General features: G+C 42.3%; 2 protein-coding genes across 2 annotated transcripts; both read left to right on the top strand.

Moving 5' to 3' along the window:
* The first annotated feature begins 13,812 nt into the window (after positions 1–13,812).
* On the top strand, positions 13,813–18,839 carry LOC121396895. The gene is made up of 2 exons (XM_041572510.1): positions 13,813–14,796; positions 17,035–18,839. Exon 1 carries the CDS (start codon positions 13,888–13,890, stop codon positions 14,677–14,679), a length of 792 nt encoding a protein of 263 aa, XP_041428444.1. The 5' UTR covers positions 13,813–13,887; the 3' UTR covers positions 14,680–14,796; positions 17,035–18,839.
* Positions 17,085–19,506, top strand: LOC121396894. The gene is made up of 2 exons (XM_041572509.1): positions 17,085–18,642; positions 19,310–19,506. The coding sequence occupies exon 1, from the start codon at positions 17,085–17,087 to the stop codon at positions 18,000–18,002; it is 918 nt and encodes a 305-aa protein (XP_041428443.1). The 3' UTR covers positions 18,003–18,642; positions 19,310–19,506.
* The last annotated feature ends 6,081 nt before the right edge of the window (positions 19,507–25,587 follow it).

The following is a 25,587-nucleotide window of genomic DNA, read 5'->3' as shown; positions in this document are numbered from 1 at the left end:
TCAAGTACCAGTGTTAGGGGTAGCTGGATTTACCCCATATAAACTTGTATGGTGTTGAAGGGGTGTTGAAGGGGTATCCTTAGGTGACTCCAGCAGCTGGCTGTAAACGGATGAGGCGGGTCTGAGACCCATTCTGACACTCATAGACACAGAGTGCCTTTCAGTCTCCCTGATCATTCCCCAATTTGAATGTTTTTCCTGGATTCTCCTTTTTAAGCTACTTAGTAAAAGTTATGTTTTAAATTGGTTCACTGAGTGATCAGATTACGGGATGGGGAGGTGCAACTATAAGTCAGTTCTTTTCTTTCTCTTAAATGTCACTTCCGAGCATATAGTTGGCTCATTCAATAGAGTTTCATTTAGGTGCCAATGTGTATGTCCCTTTAGTTCTATGTCATGCATAACAGCTGTGTGGTCAGACCAATGGCTCGGAATAATATCTGATGCTTGGTAGGTTATTAGCGTTCTGGGGATTAGGAAAAAGTTGAGCCAATGCTTAGTTGAAAAAAATGTATATGATTTGTCATTAGGGTGATGAACACGCCAGGCATCTTGAAAATCCAGTCTGTGCAATGGTTCATAATGAAGCAACCAGCTCTTAGTGTTTCTATTAGCTTGAAATACCTTGGGGTATAAGTTAGTTTTAAGGGTCTGGTTCTCTGAGTCCTTGAAATGAGTATCCTGTAGTATCCAATGAGTATCCATTGCAATGTCTGCAGGGGCGTAACTATAGAGGAAGCAGACCCTGCGGCTGCAGTGGGGCCCAGGAGGTATAGGGGCCCCATGAGGCCCTAATTCATATACAATTTCAATAAATATTGGAGAAACAAGTTAACCTCTAAACATTTTGGGGGCCTGAAAAATAATTTGCTGTGGGGCCCAGTAATATCTAGTTACGCCACTGAATGTCTGGTTTCAGTCTATGTATCTCCCTTATCTCCATGTAGCGTTTCTTTACGCTATTAAGACTGTTGACGTTGACAGAGTAATTTCACCATACTAGTGTGTCAGTGCAAGATACAGTAAGCTATGTAATCTGGGCTAGGGCCAGTTAGATGTCTAGGCCGATATTCAGACCCATAGTCCAGGGACCCGTTGAGATGTGCATAGCCCCAAGGATATTTTAAACAGGTTAACAAACAGAGCAAATAATAACAACACACAACAAACAGAAGGTTCCCGACACGTTGTTAGTCAGTTATCATGTTCTGAAGTGCATCTCAGAATGGCAGGATCAATCTGGGGATTTCTGCGTTCAAGCTTTAATTTTTTCCCAAGTTGGTTTAAGTTTCTCTTGCTTTTTGGGCTGTCTGTTTGGTGAATGCTGTGTCTGGTCTTGGGTCGCAACACCCAGTGTCTTCAGGAATTGAGAGCCTTGAGCTGAGTCTTAGAAGTATAAATTGGCAGTTATCTTTAACATAGTAACATAGTAAGTTAGGTTGAAAAAAGGCACACGTCCATCAAGTTCAACCTTTTGACTTTTTTTTTTGAACCTGCCTAACTGCCAGTTGAGTGCAATGAGTTTAAATGGGTAACCACAGCGAAAAGAGATGCCTTGTTCCTTGAGTTTTTGGGTTACTATGTGTAACTCCCGTCATTTAGCAAGTGTTATAGGGGAGAAATTGTTGAAAATTTGGATCCGATGGTCTTGATGCTCAATGTGGGTGGTGTTCTGCATTTTAGCAGTTATGCTTTCCTTACTTTTAAAATAATGTAGGCACACCAAGATATCCTGTGGCATAGAGAAGTTCATCTGCCTGGGTCCTAGTGCACAATGTGCTCTTTCAAACCTCCAGGCTTCTGGAGGTAGATCAGGGTTTATGGAAGAGAATAAAGTGTGTACATATATTCTGATATCCCGTGTATTCACTTCTTCTTGGACCACTCTCACCCTCTGCATGTGATTTTAGGTAGACCAGTTTGCATCTTAAAGGGATACAGACACCAGAAATTAAACTTTTTTTACATCTATCATAACATTGTCTGTGCATGTTATTTATCATTTTGCCTTTTACATTACATATCTGATGCCCCATGTTCCTCTCTGAGGGGGCTGCCATATTTGTGCAGCAGGAGTCTGTTAGCATTAGAAACTTTAACTGACAGGCTGAAAAGGGACAGCGAGGTTGACAAAACAGCCAGGTTTAGGAACTTCAAGTAACAATTACTAAAAAGAGCAGCCCTATCAGCCAAAAACGATCAACATGACCCAAAGGTAACTTTTAATATTTATTAATGTTTTGAAGAGTAGTTTTTTAGAGTCAGTATCACTTTAAGAAGTGATTTTCTTCCTCCAGCATGGTGTGCCTTTGAATAAGCTCATCCATCTTGGGTGGTCTAAGTGGTCCGTTCTCTCCCCAAGTTTAGTCACTTCAGTCTGTAAATCTCTAAGCTCTGCTCTGATAGTGTCTGCTATGGTGGAGGTGATTTTATCGTGGAGTGCGGTTAAATTCTGTGAGAGTACCTGGGCAGTCACTGGGTCCTGGTCTTGTGTCAGCGTGGAGGCATAGGAGGTTGCCTGGTCTCTCTCAGAGTGCCGGGGAGAGCCAGGAGCTGAAGAGTCAAGCTGGAGCTTATGTGGGGATATCATTCCTGCCGCTTCTTTCTGTCATTTCTTGCCCATAAATAATGGCTCAGATATTTTCTATACCACCCGGTGCTATCTGGCTACTGCAGAGATGGTTCTAGCGGGTGTTTAAGCCTGGTCAGTATGGAGCCTCTCTGAGGTGTGTGCTACTTACGCCATTGCTTGCATGTGCCCCCACATTTGCCTTTTCTGTATATGTTACAAACATATTGGCACCATTATTTAATGGAGCCACACTCTCAACCCATGTCATTTTACTATTAATATACTTAAAAAACTTTTTGGGGATAGTCTTAAGGTGGCCATACACGGACAGATCCGCTCGTTTGGCGATGTCGCCAAACGAGCGGATCTCCCTCCGATATGCCCACCTTGAGGTGGGCAATATCGGGCTGATCCGATCGTGGGCCCTAGGGCCCAACGATCGGATCCTTCACGTTCGCAAACGGGCGGTCGGATCGCGGGACCGCATCAACGAACAGATGCGGCCGCGATCCGACGGGATTTTTAACCCCATCCGATCGAGATCTGGCCGACTTTCGGCCAGATCTCGATCGGGGAAGCCCGTCAGGGGGCCCCCATACACGGGCCAATAAGCTGCCGACTCGGTCTGTCGGCAGCTTTTATCGCCCCGTGTATGGCCACCTTTAGCCTTAGCCGCAATGTGCTCCTCATTTCCTATCTTTTTCGTTTGGATTGCTGTTTTACAGCATTTATTATAGTGTTTATATTCATTAAATGCAACTTCTGTCCCCACAGACTTGTAGTTTGTAAATGACTTTCTCTTCATTGCTATTAACTTCTTTACTTCTATATTAAGCCACATACTGTAGGGTTGTTCTTAGTGCTTCTACATTTACTTCATAAGGGAATAAATTGAGAACAGTAACAATTTAATATAATTTTAAATGACAACCATTGCTGTTCTGTGTTTTTATCAGAAAACATAATGCCTCAATTTATGCTCTGAAGGGCAGCCTTTAAGGAGCTAAAAATTAAATTTTCTGAAATTCAGGGTTTTTGTTGCCCCTGTGTATTTTTGTTTTTTGATTAACAAATTCATCTTACACATAGCTGCAGAAAACTGTGAAAGAGAGGCTAAAATGGTGTGTTTTTGTCCAGTACAAGTATGGGATCCATTATTCAGAAACCCATTATCCAGAAAGCTCCGAATTACGGGAAGGCTGTCTTCCATACACTCTATTTTAATCAAATAATTCACATTTTTTAAAAATTATTATCTTTTTCTCTCTGATAATAAAATAGTATATAGTACTTGATCCAAACTAAGATATAATTAATCCTTATTGGAGTCAAAACAAGCCCATTCATTTAATGTATAAATGATTTTAATCGGCTTAAGGTATTGCCATCCAAATTATGGACAGATCCCTTATACAGATATCTCAAATCTCAATTCCCAAAAATTCTGCATAACAGGACCTGTATACCCTAGCATCCAGGCAGTGGCTTAAATAAGAGACTGAAATATTATTTGCAGGGAGACTGAGTAGAAAGATAAATAATAATAAGTAGCTATAAACCTACCATGAAAAGGAATAGTTTTTGGCTGCCAGAACCAGTGGCCCCTATTTGAGTGCTGAAATAGTGCAGAAACTATAGACTAGAATAGACAGTAAGTTTAATATTTATTACAAAAGTTTTTTTTGTTCTGCGGCATTCCTTTAATTGCATTTAATGCCTTTCCCTCCCCAATCTGTAGGGCATGATTGCACCTGTTTCACAAACTCTTTCCCATTAAGCAAATCCTAAACTCTGAGAAAATGCCATGTGTGATATGAGATGGACAGGCATATGTTAGGCAGCATTCCTTGTACAGCTGCCATCTCCATCCCTTAACTTGCAGTGACACAATTTTGGGCACAGAATCACAGAGCAGAGGGAAAACCAAGTGTAAATTGAAAGGCGGAGAGCAAAAATGCCAAGCCCACATCTGTATTTTAATTTAATGTGAATAATTAACAATAGTGGAAGTGTATGATACTAAAGGTCTGCCATTTCCCTTTCTCCAATTTAAATGTCCCTCTTAGCACTTGATCAGATGGGGTTTCCCTGTGTATTGCTGCAACATAAAGTTAAAGGGTAACCCAAAGCAAAATGTGTCAGTAATGTACCATAATGTACCATGCAAACTGCAGAGAATTAGGGAGGCAGATATAACTGCATTTATCTGTATATGGCTTGTTTCTGTGCATATTAACTCTGCATATAGTATTCTACACAGTATTTAGCATTCATTTATCTGTTTGCTGGGCATGTATAGATGATGTATCTATCCATTATATCAGTTATAATAAATCCAATGTATCTACCCTTTGCATCTATCTATCTATCTATCATCTATCTATCTATCTATCTATCTGTTATCTATCATCACTATCATATCTATATATCTATCTATCTATCATCTATCTATCTTTCCGTTATCTATCATCTCTATCATATCTATCTATCTATATATCTATCATCCATCTGTCCTCCTTTATATTCATCCTTTGAGCCTATCTAACTATAGTATGGACCTCAATTGTATCCATCAATCAACATTTACATCTATAATTTTGTCCATATATCATCTAAAGGTCATGTTCGTGTCTAATACATAATTTAATGGTGAGATGTGCTCCCTTGTCTAATCCAAAGTCATTGAATAGGGCTTGTGCTGAACATCAAGAATCTATGCAGACAGAAAAACTGCCACTACTCAATATCTGCCTAGTTCTTGCAACATGAATGAAAAGAGTAACAGTGCATAGATAACAGGGGAGTACAGGGAAGTTTGTAAGTGTGAAAGCACAAAATGTATTTTTTTAACCAAAATTTATAATTTTTAATAATTTTTTCAGCGTATTTACTCTGATAATGGTATATACATTGGTGTATACTGTCCCTTTAAATACCTGCACTGCTTTTTCCTTTCTGTCTGTAAACATTCAACACTACCCGTCCTTCTTCAACAACCCTGGTCCTTGATTTAACAAGTCCCTGTTCTCCTACACACTTTCATTCATTCCCTTTCAAAATCAACAGTAGGGCTATTTGGTACCTGGTCTCTAGTTGGTTGAAATGAACTCTTCCCTTGAACGCAGCTTCACTGTTCCTCTACCTCTCTGGGCTTGGTGACTCTAAGCTACAGATGTGTTGGGTAGACTTGTGTAATTCTTCTTGCAACGGTGCTCTCCTTCTATTTAATCCGACTTGTCAGCATGAGATTTATCATTGTTCTGAAAGGCTATGGGGTTATGTGAGGGGAATTATCACATTGGATCAAATCATATGTGAAACAGTGCCAGTGTATTCATTGTAGCATTCAAAAGACAATAATGCATAGACAGATCTTAGGAAACTCTTTGCAAAAACCTACATTGTAGAGAAGTGTTTTGTGTTGGGGATCATGAAAATAAAAACAAAATAAGGACAGTGATTGGCTATATTGTAGTCCCTTTGTGGACTGGCAGATTACAGGTGGGTCTGATTGGCATTACACTTGGGGGCCCATTTACTTAGCTTGAGTGAAGGAATAGAATAAAAAAAACTTTGAATTTTGAATGTTTTTTTGGCTACTTCGACCATCGAATGGGCTATTTCGACCTTCGACTATGACTTCGACTTAGAATCGAATGATTCAAACTAAAAATCGGTCGACTATTCGACCATTCGATAGTCAAAGTACTGTCTCTTTAAAAAAAAACTTCGACCCCCTAGTTCGCCACCTAAAACCTACCGAAGTCAATATTAGCCTATGGGGAAGGTCCCCATAGGCTTTGGAACAATTTTTTGATTGATTCGAAGGATTTAATCGAACTATTTGCGCTAAACCCTTCGACTTCGATATTCGAAGTCGAATATCGAGGGTTAATTAACCCTTCATATTCGACCATAGGTAAATTTGCCCCATGGTCTTTTTGCCTCCAACACTTACCTCCAAGCCACAACTTCAACACCTGCTTTGAGGCCACCTGGAGCAGCATCCAGGGGGTTGGTGAGCAACATGTTGCTTGCGAGCTACTGGTTGGGAACTGCTTATTGGTCTCTTGTATTATTCAGTACCTCTCTGAAGTCCATCTCTTCCAACATCCTTCTATCCATTTCAAACAAGGGAAAATTGTGCTCACCACTAATTTTTAAAAACCATTAGGCGGGGATGCAATCAGGCTGTGACCACAAAATACATGTAGACAAATACAAGAGGTCCTCTGCACTCAACCCATTATCAATATATTTTAGGCATTGAGACATTTTGTGCACACATATACTAAAAAATGCCTTACCCTTTAAACAAAACAGGGATTGTTTGTCCATATATTGCAATATATTTAAACTGGCCAACTACATCAAAGTCATCCCATATCTGGCCAGTCCTACATTCAAATTGCATCTGATTCACTAAGAATTGTATTGCTTCATAATACATTTTACAAAGGGTCTAAGTTTTACCTGCAACCTACTAGCTGCTTTCAAAGTAAAACTCCCAACATCACTGACAAAATCAGGTGAAAGACTGTTGGATGGCCAGAGATTGTCTGGAACTTGGTGGACCCTGGAAATAGGGAGCAGAAGATCAAGGAGGCCACCTTAAGTAGTTATACAAGGCCCTAGAAATATACCAACAGGGCAATTCTGAACCCAGCTTCAGTATAATCCATTCTTCTTTCACTTACTTCTTTCTATGCTTTTTTTTTATTAACTAAAATAATGTCTTAACAACAATTCAATTACTTTCAATAAAAAGGAAATAGTGTTTGGATCATATTAGCTATAGCATGTCCAGGGTCAGACTGTGGGCCCAGGGCCCCTGCTGCAAGCCCCTTCCAACCCCTACCCCCTGCGTCTGGGGCAGGAGAGGGAGATCAGGGGCAGCAGTGACAGATTTAAACAGAGAGCGGGTCTGGGCCAGCAGGGCTCGTGAGAGCTAGGTGTCTCGCTGGGCCCAGTCTGACCCTGAGCATGTCAAATGAAACATTATGAATTAAGGTCCAATTGATGATATACGTGCGCATTAGTGTTGCATGTGGATGTACAGGTATGGAACCTGTTATTCGGAATGATCTAGACTTGGGACTTTCCGGATAAGGGGTCATTCCGTAATTTGAATCTCCATACCTTGTCTGCTAAAAAATTATTTAAACATTAAGTAAACCTAATACGATTTTTTTGCTTCCAATAAGGATTAATTATATCTTAGATAGAATCCCAGGGAAAGGAATTATTTCATTAAAATGAAGTCTATGGGAGATGGCCTTCCTGTAATTTGGGGCTTTATGGACAAAAGGGTTCCGGATAACAGATCCCATACCTGTATTTGCTGCCACACATCTCCATCCCTGATGCCCCTGTAATATACTGTAAAGTAAAGACATGGGAAGGTTAAAGTTAATGGGGAGACATAAAATGAAAAATAAAAATAGGATATTGTAATAACTGCAGCATATTTGACAGCCCCAGTAATTTTGTGTTTAGCTGTTATTTAGTGGAGGCATGTGTTATTTCAGCAGCCACTTGCCATAGCTAAAGGAAAGTTCTGACTTCCAAGCTATCCAGCCAAAATCCAGCCAATGGCAACAGAATTAATACTAGGTGATAGATATAATACTCCACACTAATACCAACAGTTTTATCTCTGGCTACTCTTAATTAATTATTTAGTTCAATCATTTAATTTGTTCCTGTTTATAAAAATGGTGCATATTTTAGTCACTAGAGGGGGCTCTCTACCTATCTTACTGTTTCCAACTTGCACAGGGCTCAGTATCATCATTTTTAACTTGAGAATCTTAAATTTTTTATTGAACCTGTCGTTTATTGCTATAGCTATAGCTAACTGTTTATTTATTTATTTAACTTATTTTTTGAATGTAGGGTATTAGAGGGACAAGCTTGCCTTAGCTGTAGCAAGCAATACCAGTCAGTGGGATTCTTTACACTGGAGAGGAGATTTGATAACTATATAACTAAATATATATGGGATCATAAAGTAAAATCTCTGATGCTTTCTTCACCAGTACGTCACTGTAGGAGACATGAGAGCATCCATTTAGATTAGGAGGAAGGAGGTTCCATTTTAAAGTGCGAAAAAGGGTTCTTTACTGTGAGAGTATGAAGTTGTGGTATTCTCTCCCTTAAAGAGGTTGTTCACCTTCCAAACACTTTTTACAGTTCATTTTTTTCAGATTGTTCACCAGAAATAAAAACCTTTTTCAATTGCTTTCCATTTTTTTTATCATTTTTCCAAAATCTAAGCTTAAAGTTTAATGTTCTCGTCTCCAGTGTTTCAGTCTGGCGACTCAGTAATTCAGGTGCAGATTCTAAACTGGTAAAATTTGCTGCATTCGTGGATACATATTGAATCATCCTTCAGAGTCCTACCCGAAGGCATGGGCTCTGTTGCCCAAGTGCCCCAGGCTACCGCCCGTGGACAGCTTGAACGGATGGGTCCCCCTTCGCCAAAGCTAGGGAGGGCCCACCATCCCCGCCCCCAAAGGGGTTTGGGGTCGTTTGGACTCCCCTTGGCCGAAGCTAAGGGGAGTCCTGTCTACCCTGGGTTCTGCCGAAGGGCGTGTCGTTCCCTGGGGTCCAGCCAAAGGACTATGACCCCATCCAGGGTGCTCAAACCAAACACAAAAAAGGTGCTGGAGTGTGCGGTGCAAGGCCATTGATTGCCTTTAGTAAGGCTCCAGCTGGCAGCCGGAAAAATAAAAAACTTCCCGCCTGCCTAATGGCCGGGGCAAAGAAAGTGAAGCATGATTAGGCATAGTTGTATGTGCATTGCCCCTGACTCAAAAGCAAATCAGGTGCCTCCCTCATGGGAGCACAGCAACCCAGCTTTCATCAAGCTTCCACTTGCCAGCCTAGTCCAGAGGACCAAGTGTTTCTCCGTTCTTCACATAGGATCATAAGAACAGATACTCCTCCTTGATCTTGCCAGCCAGAGGACCAAGTGTTCCAAAGGTACTACACTTGATCTTAGCCAAAAGGCCGAGAAGCGATCTACTGATACTGTGTATGCTCTGCAGTTCATTGTTGCCTTATCACAGCTACTTGACATAGTCATACTAGGTGCATTTTTGCAGATCATAAGTCCTTTGTTGCATCTATTAATGCTGTGTTTTTTCTGCATGGTATTATTAACATGTTACAGTTACTCAGTATTATACTGGGTGCATTTCTACAGATAAGTTTGTTGCAAATTCCAAGCACATAAATATTGGTTGTGTTACTGCAGGTTATCAAACCATGTAACAGCTGTTTAGTATATTAATATACTGTGTGCACTTTTGTAGTTATTTATCATCTCAGCTACTCAGTACATTAATACTAATGGGCAAATTCACAAAAGGGTGAACTTTCAGCATGCGAAGGCTTCGCCACATTTCATGGCACTTCGTCAGCCGTTAATTCGTGACCACTATGCTAATTCACTACAATGCGAAGTTGCGTCTCGGCAGCCGAAAGCTGCCAAAGTTTCACTAGCATAGATTTACGCTTTAGTGAATTTTCAGAGTAACGATTGTTCGCTAGCGATTTACTCTTTCGCTAATGAATTGTCCGCTACGTCTGTTAGTAAATTCCCGATGCCCTGCTGATGGTATTTCTAATTTTTGATATCGACCGCCACCTTGCACTTTAGTAAATCTACCCCTATATGTTTTTCTTGCAGGTCTTAATCTTCTTGTTGGAACTTCTAAGAATATGGACGCAATTTATTCTACAGCTTACAGCCACAGCTAATCAATATATTAATACTGTGCTCACTCATACTTGGCTGTATTAATACTGTTGACTTCTACAGTTAAATGTTAATAGGAGGCTGCAAAACTTTTTTGTTACATCAAGACTGTGTGGCTGTGTACCTTCACAAAAAGTCATTGGATTTATCGACATGTTTTCAGTTGATTGTTACGCCCATTGTACAATTTTCAGTATTGAATTGTGTTGCATCTGTAGTTTAGCATGCCATGTTGCAGTGCTCTAAATATTCAATTATGTTTTACTCCTAAAATTCATTATTGTAAGTTTCAGTTACTATACTGTTGCGTTTATGTTTTCACCCATTTTAAACATAATACAACTTGGTGATAGAGTGTGGTTATCATGGATACCATTTTGCTATCTTGCTATTTACTAGACTTCTACTGCGGACGTGTATAGTAATGCTTATTAGTTAGTTAAAATTACTGTTATTCTATATATTATCCAGATAGAGTTCTGTTATGTGTGTAGTGGTTATTGATATAGAAACACTGCCTATAACATACAGTAGGTGCACGTTTACACCCTCATGAACAAGAACTTGCAATAGAAACATTACAAACAACTAGTCATTGGTTTTTCAGTTCCAAATGTATGGTAAGTATGATACAGTTCCTATTTCAAACTGACAAGGCAACATAGAAAGATAATATACTTCTCGCGCTCTAGAGCAGGAGGTAACTATTCCAAATTAAATGCATGCATAGGGTGAACCCCATGCAGGGCCCCTCTAGGCCCAATGTGGTGACAATGTGGTGTCTCATTTCCAGACTGGCACCTCCCTGCATGACTGCATTTCTTGCGAACAGTGTCTCCTAACCAAAGCATGGGTTATTAGCAATTTAGTCTGTGCAAGTGAGGACGAGAATTAAGGGTAGGCAGCAGAGGCAGCTGCAGAGGTAGCTTTTATCAGGGTTGTGATATCCAAGTCCAACACCATTTTTAAAATGGATGGGGTGTAGTTGCTACAATGGAGGTTTGGCCTTCTTCCTGCAGAATAACTCTACTAAAATACAAAGGAGGTTGTGGGAGCACTCTAAGGCTAAGCAAAATTAAGATGAAATTTACTACAGACTTTCACAAAAGAGGACTGGAAAAATCTTCATAGAAATTCTTCATAGTCAGGATTGGAAAAAGTTCCTCCTCACATTGGACTCCCAGGCCTATGTCTGATGTTGAATACATTGCTCTCTTTCACTCAAGTGCAGCTCATACAAGTACAAGCCTTTCTTGTACTTGTATGAGCTGCACTTACTGTATGCTTATGGCAGATTAACTAAAGGGCTCCTGTGCACCAACTGTGTTGTATTCTTCCCCTTCTGCTGATCTTTATACATGTGGCACAGTTAGAGTTGCCAACTAACCCCTTTAAAACTGAACACATAAAATATATGTCTTGCATGGCTAATTGGCTGCACAAAAATCAGAGCCGGTTACAGAATATAATAATAAAATATAAATAATCGCTATGTAGGATGTGTATTTTCTATGTTTTTGGATTTAAATACATGAGGTGGGGCAGATTTATCAAGGGTTGAATTGAAAATTTGAATTTTTGAATTTGTTTATGGTCAGAACTGTCAAATTCAACTACCGTATATACCCGAGTATAAGCCGAGTTTTTCAGCATCCAAAATGTGCTGAAAAAGTCTACCTCGGCTTATACTCGGTTCAGCTGTACCCGACCCGAGTAGCTGAGATTGCAGTCACTTTTAATAATTCCTATAACAACAGTATACTTGGGGAGAGACTGCAATATCCCACAATGCCCTCTGTTGGTTATATGAAAGAATAACAGTGACTGCAATACCACACAGCGCCATCTGTTGGTTATATGACAGAATAACAGTGACTGCAATATCACACAGCGCCATCTGTTGGTTGTATGAAAGAATAACAGTGCGCCCTCTGTTGGTTATATGAAAGATTAACAGTGACTGCAATATCACACTGCGCCATCTGTTGGTTGTATGAAAGAATAACAGTGCAACCTCTGTTGGTTATATTAAAGAATAACAGTGACTGCAATATCACACAGCACCCTCTGTTGGTTATATGAAAGAATAACAGTGCGCCCTCTGTTGGTTATATGAAAGCATAACAGTGACTGCAATATCACACAGCACCCTCTGTTGGTTATATAAAAAGAATAGCAGTGACTGCAATATCACACAGCGCCATCTGTTGGTTATATGGAAGAATAACAGTGACTGCAATATCACACAGTGCCCTCTGTTGGTTATATGAAGATTAACAGTGACTGCAATATCACACAGCGCCCTCTGTTGGTTATATGAAAGAATAACAGTGACTGCAATATCACACAGCACCCTCTGTTGGTTATATAAAAAGAATAACAGTGACTGCAATATCACACAGCGCCATCTGTTGGTTATATGGAAGAATAACAGTGACTGCAATATCACACAGTGCCCTCTGTTGGTTATATGAAGATTAACAGTGACTGCAATATCACACAGCGCCCTCTGTTGGTTATATGAAAGAATAACAGTGACTGCAATATCACACAGCGCCCTCTGTTGGTTATACGAAAGATTAACAGTGATGGCAATAACAAACAGCACCCTCTGCACATGGTAGTGGGACAATGCACACAGTAATCCGTTTGGCAATTCTCTGTCACCATCAACTTTGCAAAGAAGTCCGGTTGATTGCTGGGGGGGTCGCTTTGGCAGAATGTGCGCTTCTGGGAGACAGGGCTGTAGTTGTGTCTAGGCTTATACTAGAGTCAATAAGTTTTCCCAGTTTTCGTAGGTAAAATTAGGTACCTCGGCTTATACTCGGGTCGGCTTATACTCGAGTATATACGGTAGGTAGTTATTCAAATTCAATTCTAATTAGATTTTTGAGTTTTATCATGCTCTGGCCCTTTAAGAATTTGAATTTGACTATTCGCCACCTAAAACCTGCCGAATTGCCGTTTGAGTCAATAGGAAAGATCCAGGGATCAATTTGGAGTTGTTTGCAGCCTTCCTGATATTTGAGTTTTCTGAGAAAAGTTTTTAAAATTCTGATCGATTTGAGTTTTCGGGTCAATTTAATTTGTTCTAAAAGTTCTAAAAATTCGTTTTTTTTAAATACATTTCGATTGGTCAAATTTATGGGAGTTTAGGGGAGTTTTTAAAAACTCACATGAATTCGAAATTCGACTTTTGATAAATGTGCCTCTAAATAGACTCATTTTCAAACATATAGAGACCAATTTCATAAAAATAATAAAAAAAAACATAAAAAGCTGTTCAAGGTGCATAATCCTGTGTAATAGAAGTTGCAGTTGATTTCCCCCTCCAAACAAACAAACAAGGCTGTTATGTATTTTGGTCTCATTTATCACAACACTTTCCTAATGTTGTCCTGGCAACTGCAGCTGAGATAATTGCATTTCTAGTTCCCCATCAAGCATATTTATGTGTGCTAAAAATGTTCTAGCAGTATAACATAGTGTGAGAATGAACGGGGAGTGACTTAACCTCCCCTAACATGGGAGTGCGGCAGCTCCCCCCCGTTTGATGTATTTTTTACTTACCTCGTGTAGTTCTGTGGAAAAAACTTACCTCTCTTCCGATTGGTCAATTTTCAATCCCAAGCCTTCTGATTGGTCGATTCAAAAAAGGGGCGTGGCTTCACAGGAAAAGCCGCGAAGACCGGCTATAAAAGGACGAACCGGCGAACACTCTTCATTCTTCGCCGGCAGCCGACGTGAGAGGATCGTCTTGGAAATGGCTGAAGAGAATCCCGACGGCAGACTTCGCGACATCCTTCGATGGATCCAGGCGGAGGCGGGACATGAAGACATCCAGACGCTCCTTCAGCAGTGCCAGCTCGCATCATCGACGACGACAGCGGTGACATCACTTCCGACTGCAGAGCCTCCAGGATCGCCGTCAGAGGAAGCTGCGTCATCTTCAGGAGCCGCATCTGACGTCGCCATCCAGCGCACCCCAGCTTCACGCGGACCAGGAAAGAGGCGGATCGTCGCCGTCAAGAGGAACACCAGAGGGAAACAAGCGGCGAAGAAGAGAACCCAGATGACGTCAGCGGTCTCCGCCAAGAAGAGGATCGTCGCTGACCCGCCGCAGACAGGAGTTTGGCCGTCGGCTTCCCCCCCTTCATCGCGAGTGAGTTCCGCCGCTGTTGCAAGTGGTGGGCCGCTCCATCAAAAGAGCTTTAACACTTCAGGGCCCTTTCCTTCCACAGGGTCCGGGGGAGGTCCGGCAGCTGGCAGCTCCTATGAGGGGCACCAGGTCAGCAGGGGCCCCAAAGCCGCCCAGAACCGGGGCCCTCCAGCTGTAACACTATAGGGCACCCGGTTCTGCCACCTGCCATCAGGGGTCATACATCACCATCTGTCACCCACAGCGCACCCCAGCCTGCTGGTTTTACCCCTCAGGAGGAGAGTCAACCCATCCAAGTGATTGGTAACTATGCTGCCACTGATGTCATAAAATCTTTGTTAGCTTTGTTAACCCCTGGTGCGGCGTCAACGCATACAAGCACAGGGGCTGTGTCTTCTCAAGTAGCTGAAACTGCTTTTAGAGATTCAATACTCTGTGATGCTACACCTTTGGGTTTGCACTTGCCACAGGCCATAAAGGAAAAAATCACAAAAGGGGAGTATATTGACATGCTCTCACTGTTGCCATCATCAAAGGAATTTTTAGGCAAGCAAGTTAAGCAGTCAGATCCTGAAATGGACAGACGCAGGCCTGTGGCAAGGACATTCACTAATTGGTTACAGGCATTTTGTATTTATTCAAATGTATTGTGTGAAAAACACCCACAATTAGGTCCAGGCCTATTTAAACACATTGACATTATTCTGGAAGCATATAAAGCCTATGGGGGTATTTCCTGGTTTTTGTATGATGATAGATTCAGACAGAAAATGTCCATTCAGAAGTCAATATCTTGGGGTTCAAAGGATATTGACCTTTGGATGGGAATGCTTATTCCCAAACAGCCATTAGTTCCATTACCGGGGAACAAGACTCCTGTGAAATACAATGCTTGCTAGGCATTCAATGAGTCAACTTGCCGCTTTCAGGCAAACTGTAGATATAAACATGAATGTGCTCATTGTGCTGGCACCCATCCTGCCTTTCGTTGCATCAAACGATTTGCTACAAAGCACAGTGGTAGGGACTCCAGTAAGTCAGATAACCCCAGTGAGGTTACCAGAAATGCGCCAATACCTAGAGCTATATCCAAAGCGCCAGATGGCCTGCCTCTTAGAGAAGGGTTTTGAAGTTGGCTTTTGGATACCATCAGCAGATCCTGTAACCCTCATATAATTTCCCAAGAATTTAAAATCAATTGAGCTAAACCCAAAAGTAGTTAAGGAAAAATTGAGAAGGAGCTTAGATTGGGCAGAATTGATGGCCCGTTTGATGATCCTCCATTTGAGGATTTCAGAGTTTCGCCTTTAGGACTTGTACCGAAGAAGGAGCCAGGAAGCTATCGCTTAATTCACCATTTATCATATCCTTCGGGGGCATCTGTCAATGATGGAATTGGTCATGAATTATCTTCAGTTTCATATACGACTTTCGACCAGGCAATATCGATAATTCAAGAATTTGGTCAAGGTTCATTATTGGCTAAAAGTGACATTCAATCGGCTTTCAGGCTACTGCCCATACACCCTGACTGTTATAAGCTTTTAGGCTTTCATTATGAAGGCAGTTTCTATTTTGACAGATGCCTCCCAATGGGCTGTTCCCTTTCCTGCTTTTATTTTGAAGCCTTTGCATCCTTTTTGCAATGGGTAGTTCAATGGGAAACTGGTTCTAAGGGGGTTATTCATTATTTAGATGATTTCCTATTTGTCGGTCCTGCAGATTCTAGTTCATGTGGAATTTTGTTAAGTACTTTTACGTGGTTTGCTAGGAAATTTGCCATTCCACTAGCTGTTGAAAAAACAATACCCCCTACTACAACTTTAGAATTCCTTGGTATTCAGATAGATACTGTAAATCGTGAATTTCGCTTACCCGAAGGAAAAGTAGCTAAGCTGAGAAGCATTCTAAACGCAACTTTAAATCTAAAAAGGTTAAATTAAAACACATACAATCCTTGATCGGACATCTGAATTTCGCTACACGGGTTATTCCTATTGGTCGGGTTTTTAACAGGAGACTTATTGCACTTACGTCTGGCCTAGATAATCCTAACTGGCACATAAGAATCCCTCAGGTGGTTAAAGATGACCTGATTGTTTGGCAGGAATTTCTAGAGAATTTCAATGGCATTTCTTATTGGCAAGGAGAATTGTTCGAGAATGCAGCTTTGAATCTGTATACAGACGCCGCGGCTTCAGCTGGGTTTGGTGCTATCTTTGGCACACATTGGATTGCGGATGCGTGGCCATCTTTCTGGGTAGAACTCAAGCTTACCAAAAATCTAGTGTTACTGGAATTTTTTCCACTGTTAGTTGTTTTGGAAGTGTGGGGCCCCCAATTGGCTAACAACGTATTGTTTGGCACTGCGATAATATGGGTGTGGTGCAAGTTGTTAATAATCTATCTTCTAACTCCCCCCCAGTACTGAGATTACTTAGGCAGGCAGTATTCCGAGCTCTTAAATTTAACATTTTGATTCAAGCAAAGCATATCCCTGGTTGTACCAATGTTGTGGCTGACGCATTATCTCGATTTCAGTTCAACGAGCTCTGGGAAATCGCCAATTATTTGGACAAAGAAGGAACACCATGCCCCCAACATCTGTGGAATTTAGTATTGCCAGAATTTCAAAATGGTTAAGTATGTCATTGGCAGACAAAACCTGGCATGCTTACATCGCAAGCTGGAATGAGTGGATGAAGTTCAAAACAAGTTTTCCTAAAGAGCATTATCAAAGGGACAGTGACGTCTTATTGTCTTTTGTACTGGAGCAAGTTGAGGCTCAGTACTCTCTTTCAGCTATAACTAAAAAATTAGCAGGCATATCTTTCTTTTTAAAGGTTCAAGGTGAGGCTGACATAACTAAATCCTTTTTGGTTAAACAAATTCTTCGGGGTGTTGGTAGGATTACACGATCTGTAGACATTAGGAGACCCATCACATTATCATTGTTGAAAGATCTCGTTTCGGTCCTACCTCAAATATGCTATTCTCGGTTTGAAACAATGTTGTTTACGTTGTTATTTTCTGTGTCGTTCTTTGGTGCCCTTCGGGTAAGTGAGTCGGTCTCTCAGAGTAAAAGATCCCCAGGGGGTATTGGGAGTGAAGACATTCATCTGGTTGAGGGCAAATTAAAGATTATATTAAAAAAATCAAAAACGGATAAAGTAGGAAGAGGGACAACCATTTGGCTTGGTAATAGCACGGAACAGTCAATATGTCCAGTATTAGCTTTTAGACATTATCAGCAAGTCAGACCCTGCCTTCCTGGCCCTTTCTTTATACACAGTGATGGATCTTTCCTTACAAGATTTCAATTTGTGAAAATTCTCAAAGGAGCTGTCAGTAAGCTAGGTATACCACCTGACCATTATAACACACATTCTTTTCGCATTGGAGCTGCCACACAAGCCTCATTGATGGGTTTAGGAGAAGAGTTCATCAAAAGGCTTGGCAGATGGAACTCCTCTAGGTATCAACTTTATGTCAGACCTACCCTGGTTTAGTAAGTGTTACCTTTTTTCGTTACAGTTTCTCCTCCTTTGGTCTGGATTATTGGACACTCTTTCGTCCACAGAGCGAGAGCTAGAGCAGAACAACGAACCTACACAACTAATTTAGGCATTAAAGATGTTAGAATTGTCTGGATGGGCATTCGAGGCCTTAAATGGCCAGATTTATTACCAATAATTTTGCAAATGAAATCTCGTTGGGGTTTCCCAGCAATTATTCTGATCCATTTAGCTGGAAATGACATTGGAAAGGGTAGAAACATTGATTTAATTCGTAATATAAAAAGAGACCTTGCTCAGATCAGATTTATTTTTCCCAATACTGTGATAATTTGGTCTGAAGTTGTGCCCAGATTAGTCTGGCTTCAAGATGCAGGCTTTCACCCCCTTGAGAGATGCCGCAAAAACTCAATTTTGCTATCTCAAAATTTTCCAAGACAGTTAATATTTTGGTTTATAGGCACTATGAGTTGGAGCAAGGTTTTGAAGGCCTGTATCGTGCGGACAGGGTACATTTGTCAGATATCGGTTTTGACATTCTGAACATGGGATTCCAAAGTGCAATTGAAAGAGCTTTACATGTGTGGGGAATGGCCAAGGCCAATGTAATGGTTTAATTGGCCTTGACGTGGAGGTATGCTCCTGGCTAGGTAAAAAAATTGGCGGGGCTTAAGGATATTTGTGGTCAAGCTTTAAGGCGGTCCGCTGCAGAGATCTGATGCAGAGGCTGGCTGGGAAGATATGTATGAACAGGTATTAGTATCATTAGCAATATTAATGTTCTGATTGATATGATATTTAATAAACAACAGCTGCGGCCATTCTCCACCATGCAAGTGTCCGTGTCTATGATTGGTTGTTGTAATTGGGGTTTTGTAAGCAAGTAATGCTGTCTGCAACTCCCATGAACGGGGAGTGACTTAACCTCCCCTAACATGGGAGTGCGGCAGCTCCCCCCCGTTTGATGTATTTTTTACTTACCTCGTGTAGTTCTGTGGAAAAAACTTACCTCTCTTCCGATTGGTCAATTTTCAATCCCAAGCCTTCTGATTGGTCGATTCAAAAAAGGGGCGTGGCTTCACAGGAAAAGCCGCGAAGACCGGCTATAAAAGGACGAACCGGCGAACACTCTTCATTCTTCGCCGGCAGCCGACGTGAGAGGATCGTCTTGGAAATCCCACCCACCCACCCTGTTATGGTATATAATATATGAATGCATATATAATAAAAAAAAAAAAAAAAAAAAAAAACAATATTGTCGCAGCAGTTAATTGTTGTTTATAGTGAAGTTTCATGTGGAGGTATGCTCCTGGCTAGGTAAAAAAATTGGCGGGGCTTAAGGATATTTGTGGTCAAGCTTTAAGGCGGTCCGCTGCAGAGATCTGATGCAGAGGCTGGCTGGGAAGATATGTATGAACAGGTATTAGTATCATTAGCAATATTAATGTTCTGATTGATATGATATTTAATAAACAACAGCTGCGGCCATTCTCCACCATGCAAGTGTCCGTGTCTATGATTGGTTGTTGTAATTGGGGTTTTGTAAGCAAGTAATGCTGTCTGCAACTCCCATGGCATTTGATGATTCACGCAGTTAACAAATAACAGGCAAGCACGGCAATGTTAAATGTTTTATTTAAACAAAGACCCATAAATATTTTTAAGTAGAAAGCTTGAAAATTGAGAATTGGTTTAGTGCTTACTACACACACACACACACACACACACACACACACACACACACACACACACACAAAGCTTCAGTTTCTTTTTAAATTGGTCCACTCTATATAATATATATATTGTGGTATGGTGACAAAAAGGTCCCCAGTTTCCTGGGGAAAAGTGATTGATGGTATGTATGTTGGGCCACGGATTCTCAGATATTGTTACTGAGGTGAGACCTGTAGTGCTCTAAGCAGAGAAACACTATGTCTCTCTGCAAGGTTTTTGTAATTGTTGATCCGGGACTGGTCTTACTGGGAACCCGCAAGAGTAGGGTGGGGCGGATTCCCAAATCCGTAGGCCAGGTTTTCAAGAGGCCCTAGGCCTATTTAGTACACCTGATGCTGAGCAGCAGTGCTGAATGTGTGTGTGAGACAAACTGCTGTTATTGCTCAGCTTCAAGAGAGAAAGCACAGCATTTATTTTGTGAACCAGAAGGTTGGATTTTTTCTGTTGAACTGCTGTTTTTCGGTTACCTTCCCCCTGCGAGGGAAATTTCTGCAGCCGCTGGAAAATAAACGCGGGCAGGAAGCCCTTAAATCGATCCTGGTGTAAGAAGTCGCCTCTTTTGCAGCCTACCAGCGAGTGAACCCCCACAATTGGTGGGGGCAGCGATTGCCACACGCGGAAGTTGCCTAACCACAGTAAGTCTCCTGTGTGTATTGTGCGGACTGTATAGCTTATAAGTGGCATTTAAAGAGACAGTACACTTAAAAGTTGTGAAATGGAGGATGTCCTCAAGGCTTTGCTGCAGTGCACTGCAACCTTACAGAAGGCCCACCAGGAGAGCCAGTTGCTACAGCAGCAGTCTAACGCCACCCAGCAGGAGGCAAATCGTTTGTTGCAGGCCCAGATCACTGCACTGGTGCAGGCTGCAGAGAAAGATCGGCAGCTGCAAATTGAGGTGGTAAAACAACTGACAGCCAGGGTCTCTGGGGATGCTGCCCTAGTCCCCGGAGTGCCACGCTCCATCCCAGGCAGCCACCTCCTGCGGAGAATGACTCGGCAGGATGATGTGGAGGCCTTCCTCTGTACCTTTGAGAGGACGGCGGAGCAGCAAGCCTGGTCGAGGGAGCAATGGGCAATGATTGTTGCACCACTACTAGTGGGGGATTCCCAGAAACCTTTTTATGACCTGTCCTCCGAGGACGCAAGGGACTATGACAAGCTGAAGTCTGAAATCCTGCGGAGACTGGGAGTAACCACCTCTGTGAGGGCACAGCGGGTCCACAGGTGGGAATTTAAGGTTAAGGGATCACCCCACTCCCAGATGTATGATCTCATTAACCTTGTGAAACGCTGGCTGCAGACGGACTTGCTTTCCGCGCCTCAGATTGTGGAAAGAGTCACAATAGACCGATATCGGAGAGCGCTTCCACCTGAATTACGCCGGTGGGTAAGCCAAGCCGATCCAAATACAGCAGACCAGTTGGTGGAACTGGTGGAGCGATACCTTGCCGCTGAGGACTTCACTACGCGGGCGGTGCCCACCTCGAAGAGGACTCCTGCAGTGGACCGATCCAAGAAGTCGGCTACAGTGGAAAAGCCCAGCCCAGAGGACCCCGGTAATCCAGGTCTAGACTCGATAAGAGGAAGACCCCGTGGAGACAGCCCCCGCCAGACCCGAGGAGCTCCCCAGTGCTGGAGGTGCAGAGAGTGGGGACATATTGCCGCCAACTGCCCTGCTGATCCAGAACCCATGGAGTGTGGAACTGAGGGGAAGTTGTCTCTGTTCGCTCGACCAGGTCTCGTTGCGGATCCTGATGTACCAACTTGTGTCGTCCAGATTGGTAAGACACAGGTAGCTTAGTCACAATGGTAAACACACAGCTCCTGAAGGACTGTCCTTTAACGCAGCGTCAAGTAGGAGTGGTGTGTGTACATGGGGACTGTAAGAAATACCCCACAGCCTTAGTGACTTTTGTGACCCCCGCAGGGACTATGTATTGAACTGGATACTTCTATAGAAACTGTTAAGGACAATAGAGTGTCTGGGGGAGAGAAAACTGAACCACCCATGTCAGGTGTTATTGTAAGTGGTACCGAGGATGGGTTGGAAGATAGTGAGTTATTTCCCTTAGCTGTATTAGCTGGTGAATCTGAGGTAACTGTGGAGACCATTGAGGAACCTAGCATGCCTGAGCTAGAGGTCTCCCGGGATAACTTCGGAACTGCCCAGCTAAGGGACCCGACACTCACTAAAGCTTTGGAAAATGTCAAGGTTAAAAATGGGAACCCCAAAAATCCTGGGGTAGATTGTGTATTTCCCCACCTTGCTGTACAAAATGACTTGCTTTACCATGTGGATATGGTTCGAGGATAGATTGTGGAACAGCTAGTGGTCCCACAGCCATATAGGAGAACAGTTCTCAATCTGGCCCATTCTCATCCACTAGGTGGCCACCTAGCGTATGAGAAAACCAAAGACCGAATGCTACAGAGGTTCTTTTGGCCGGGGGTACGTGCAGATGTAAAGAACTATTGTGAATCATGCCCCGAGTGTCAGAAATCGGCCCCAATGCCCCATTTTCGCAGTCCATTAGTTCCCTTACCCGTAATCGAAATCCCATTTGATCGTATTGCCATGGACTTGGTAGGGCCACTAATAAAATCTGCTAGGGGGCATCAGTATATTTTGATAGTCATGGACTACGCCACTCGGTATCCAGAGGCTGTCCCCTTAAGGAACACCTCTTCAAAGACCATAGCTCGAGAGCTGTTCCACATGTTCACCCGCACAGGAATTCCAAAAGAGATCCTTACAGATCAGGGGACTCCCTTCATGTCTAGGGTGATGAAGGAATTGTGCAGGTTTCTCCAAATAAAACAGTTACGCACATCTGTGTATCATCCCCAAACTGACGGGTTGGTGGAAAAGTTCAACAAGACCCTTAAGGGGATGTTAAAAAAAGTGGTGGATAAAGATGGGAGGAACTGGGATTGTTTACTTCCATATCTCATGTTTGCCATTAGAGAAGTCCCACAGGCCTCTACAGGGTTTTCACCCTTTGAGTTATTGTATGGCCGCCACCCACGAGGGCTGTTGGACGTGGCAAAGGAGACATGGGAGTCTGAAGCCACCCCACACAAAAGTGTCATAGAGCATGTTGCAGACATGCAGGACCGTCTTGCAAAGGTAATGCCCCTTGTGAGAGAACATATGCTTCAGGCCCAGCAAGCTCAAAGCCGCATATATAATAGATCGGCTCGTGTCCGAACTTTCCATCCTGGGGAGAGGGTGTTAATCCTGGTTCCTACGGTGGAAAGTAAGTTCCTGGCCAAATGGCAAGGCCCCTACGAGATTATAGAACGCGTAGGGGACGTTAATTATAAGGTGTCCCAACCAGACAAGCGGAAAAAAGAGCAGCTCTACCATGTTAACTTAATTAAGCCCTAGAAGGATAGGGAATCGCTGTCCGCCTGTCCTGCAGTTGTAGAGGTAAAGATCCCACAGGTGCCTGAGGTGAAAGTGGCTGAGACCCTCACTAACAGTCAGAAGCAGGAGATGAAAGAGTTTCTGATACGGAATAGACAAATATTCTCAGACCATATTATTAGAGATGTCGCGAACTGTTCGCCGGCGAACTTGTTCGCGCGAACATCGGGTGTTCGCGCTCGCCGGAAGTTCGCGAACGTCGCGCGACGTTCGCCATTTTGGGTTCGCCATTGTTGGCGCTTTTTTTTGCCCTCTCACCCCAGACCAGCAGGTACATGGCAGCCAATCAGGAAGCTCTCCCCTGGACCACTCCCCTTCCCTATAAAAACCGAAGCCCTGCAGCGTTTTTTCACTCTGCCTGTGTGTGCTGAAGAGATAGTGTAGGGAGAGAGCTGCTGCCTGTTAGTGATTTCAGGGACAGTTGAAAGTTTGCTGGCTAGTAATCGTTTTGATACTGCTCTGTTATTGGAGGGACAGAAGTCTGCAGGGGTTTGAGGGACATTTAAGCTTAGGTAGCTTTGCTGGCTAGTAATCTACCTTCTACTGCAGTGCTCTGTATGTAGCTGCAGTGGGCAGCTGTCCTGCTTCTGATCTCATCTGCTGACTGCTGCAATAACAGTAGTCCTTGTAAGGACTGCTTTTATTTATTTTTTTGTTGTTTTACTACTACTACTACTTACTACTACTATAAGAGCCCAGTGCTATTAGTCTAGCAGTGTTGGGGAGTGGGACTGGTGTGCTAATCTGCTGCTCCTAGTAGTTCAGCAGCACCAACTTAATTTTTTTTTTTAATATTCATTTTTTTTTTATTTTACTTTTTTTTATTTACTACCGCTTAGTAGTGTATAAGTTGACCTTTTAGGCATTATTTGCCCTGTAGGCATTATTTGCACACTGTTTTCTTCAACCCGCCATCGAGCTGTGTGACCTTGTTCACATTCTGTCTAAATATCCATAATATTACCGTCTCCAGAAAAACACCGGAGTCACTTTTTTCAAGCAGCCATAATATATTTTACGTAATCCGTATCCACCGCTGTAGTAGTGTATACGTTGGCCTTGTGGGCATTATTTGCACACTGTTTTCTTCAACCCGCCATCGAGCTGTGTGACCTTGTTCCATTCTGTCTAAATATCCATAAATATTACCGTCTCCAGAAAAACACCGGAGTCACTTTTTTCAAGCAGCATTCATATATTTTACGTAATCCGTATCACCGCTGTAGTAGTGTATACGTTGGCCTTGTAGGCATTATTTGCACACTGTTTTCTTCAACCCGCCATCGAGCTGTGTGACCTTGTTCCATTCTGTCTAAATATCCATAATATTACCGTCTCCAGAAAAAACACCGGAGTCACTTTTTTCAAGCAGCATTCATATATTTTACGTAATCCGTATCCACCGCTGTAGTAGTGTATACGTTGGCCTTGTAGGCATTATTTGCACACTGTTTTCTTCAACCCGCCATCGAGCGTGTGACCTTGTTCCCATTCTGTCTAAATATCCATAATATTACGTCTCCAGAAAAAAAACCGGAGTCACTTTTTTCAAGCAGCATTCATATATTTTACGTAATCCGTATCCACCGCTGTAGTAGTGTATACGTTGGCCTTGTAGGCATTATTTGCACAGTGTTTCTTCAACCCGCCATCGAGCTGTGTGAGCTTGTTCACATTTTGTCTAAATATTGATAATATTATCGTCTCTAGAAAAACCACTGAGTTACTTTTTTCAAGCAGCATTCATATATTTTACGTAATCCGTATCCACCGCTGTAGTAGTGTATACGTTGACCTTGTAGGCATTATTTGCACACTGTTTTCTTCAACCCGCCATCGAGCTGTGTGACCTTGTTCACATTTTGTCTAAATATTGATAATATTATCGTCTCTAGAAAAACCACTTGAGTTACTTTTTTTCAAGCAGCATTCATATATTTTACGTAATCCGTATCCACCGCTGTAGTAGTGTATACGTTGACCTTGTAGGCATTATTTGCACACTGTTTCTTCAACCCGCCATCGAGCTGTGTGACCTTGTTCCCATTCTGTCTAAATATCCATAATATTACCGTCTCAGAAAAAACACCGGAGTCACTTTTTTCAAGCAGCATTCATATATTTTACGTAATCCGTATCCACCGCTGTAGTAGTGTATACGTTGGCCTTGTAGGCATTATTTGCACACTGTTTTCTTCAACCCGCCATCGAGCTGTGTGACCTTGTTCCCATTCTGTCTAAATATCCATAATATTACCGTCTCCAGAAAAAACACCGGAGTCACTTTTTTCAAGCAGCATTCATATATTTTACGTAATCCGTATCCACCGCTGTAGTAGTGTATACGTTGGCCTTGTAGGCATTATTTGCACAGTGTTTTCTTCAACCCGCCATCGAGCTGTGTGAGCTTGTTCACAT

Source organism: Xenopus laevis, chromosome 8L (genome assembly GCF_017654675.1).
Source record: "Xenopus laevis strain J_2021 chromosome 8L, Xenopus_laevis_v10.1, whole genome shotgun sequence".
Taxonomy (NCBI): Eukaryota; Metazoa; Chordata; class Amphibia; order Anura; family Pipidae; genus Xenopus; species Xenopus laevis.
This window is presented reverse-complemented; position numbering and strand designations above follow the sequence as displayed.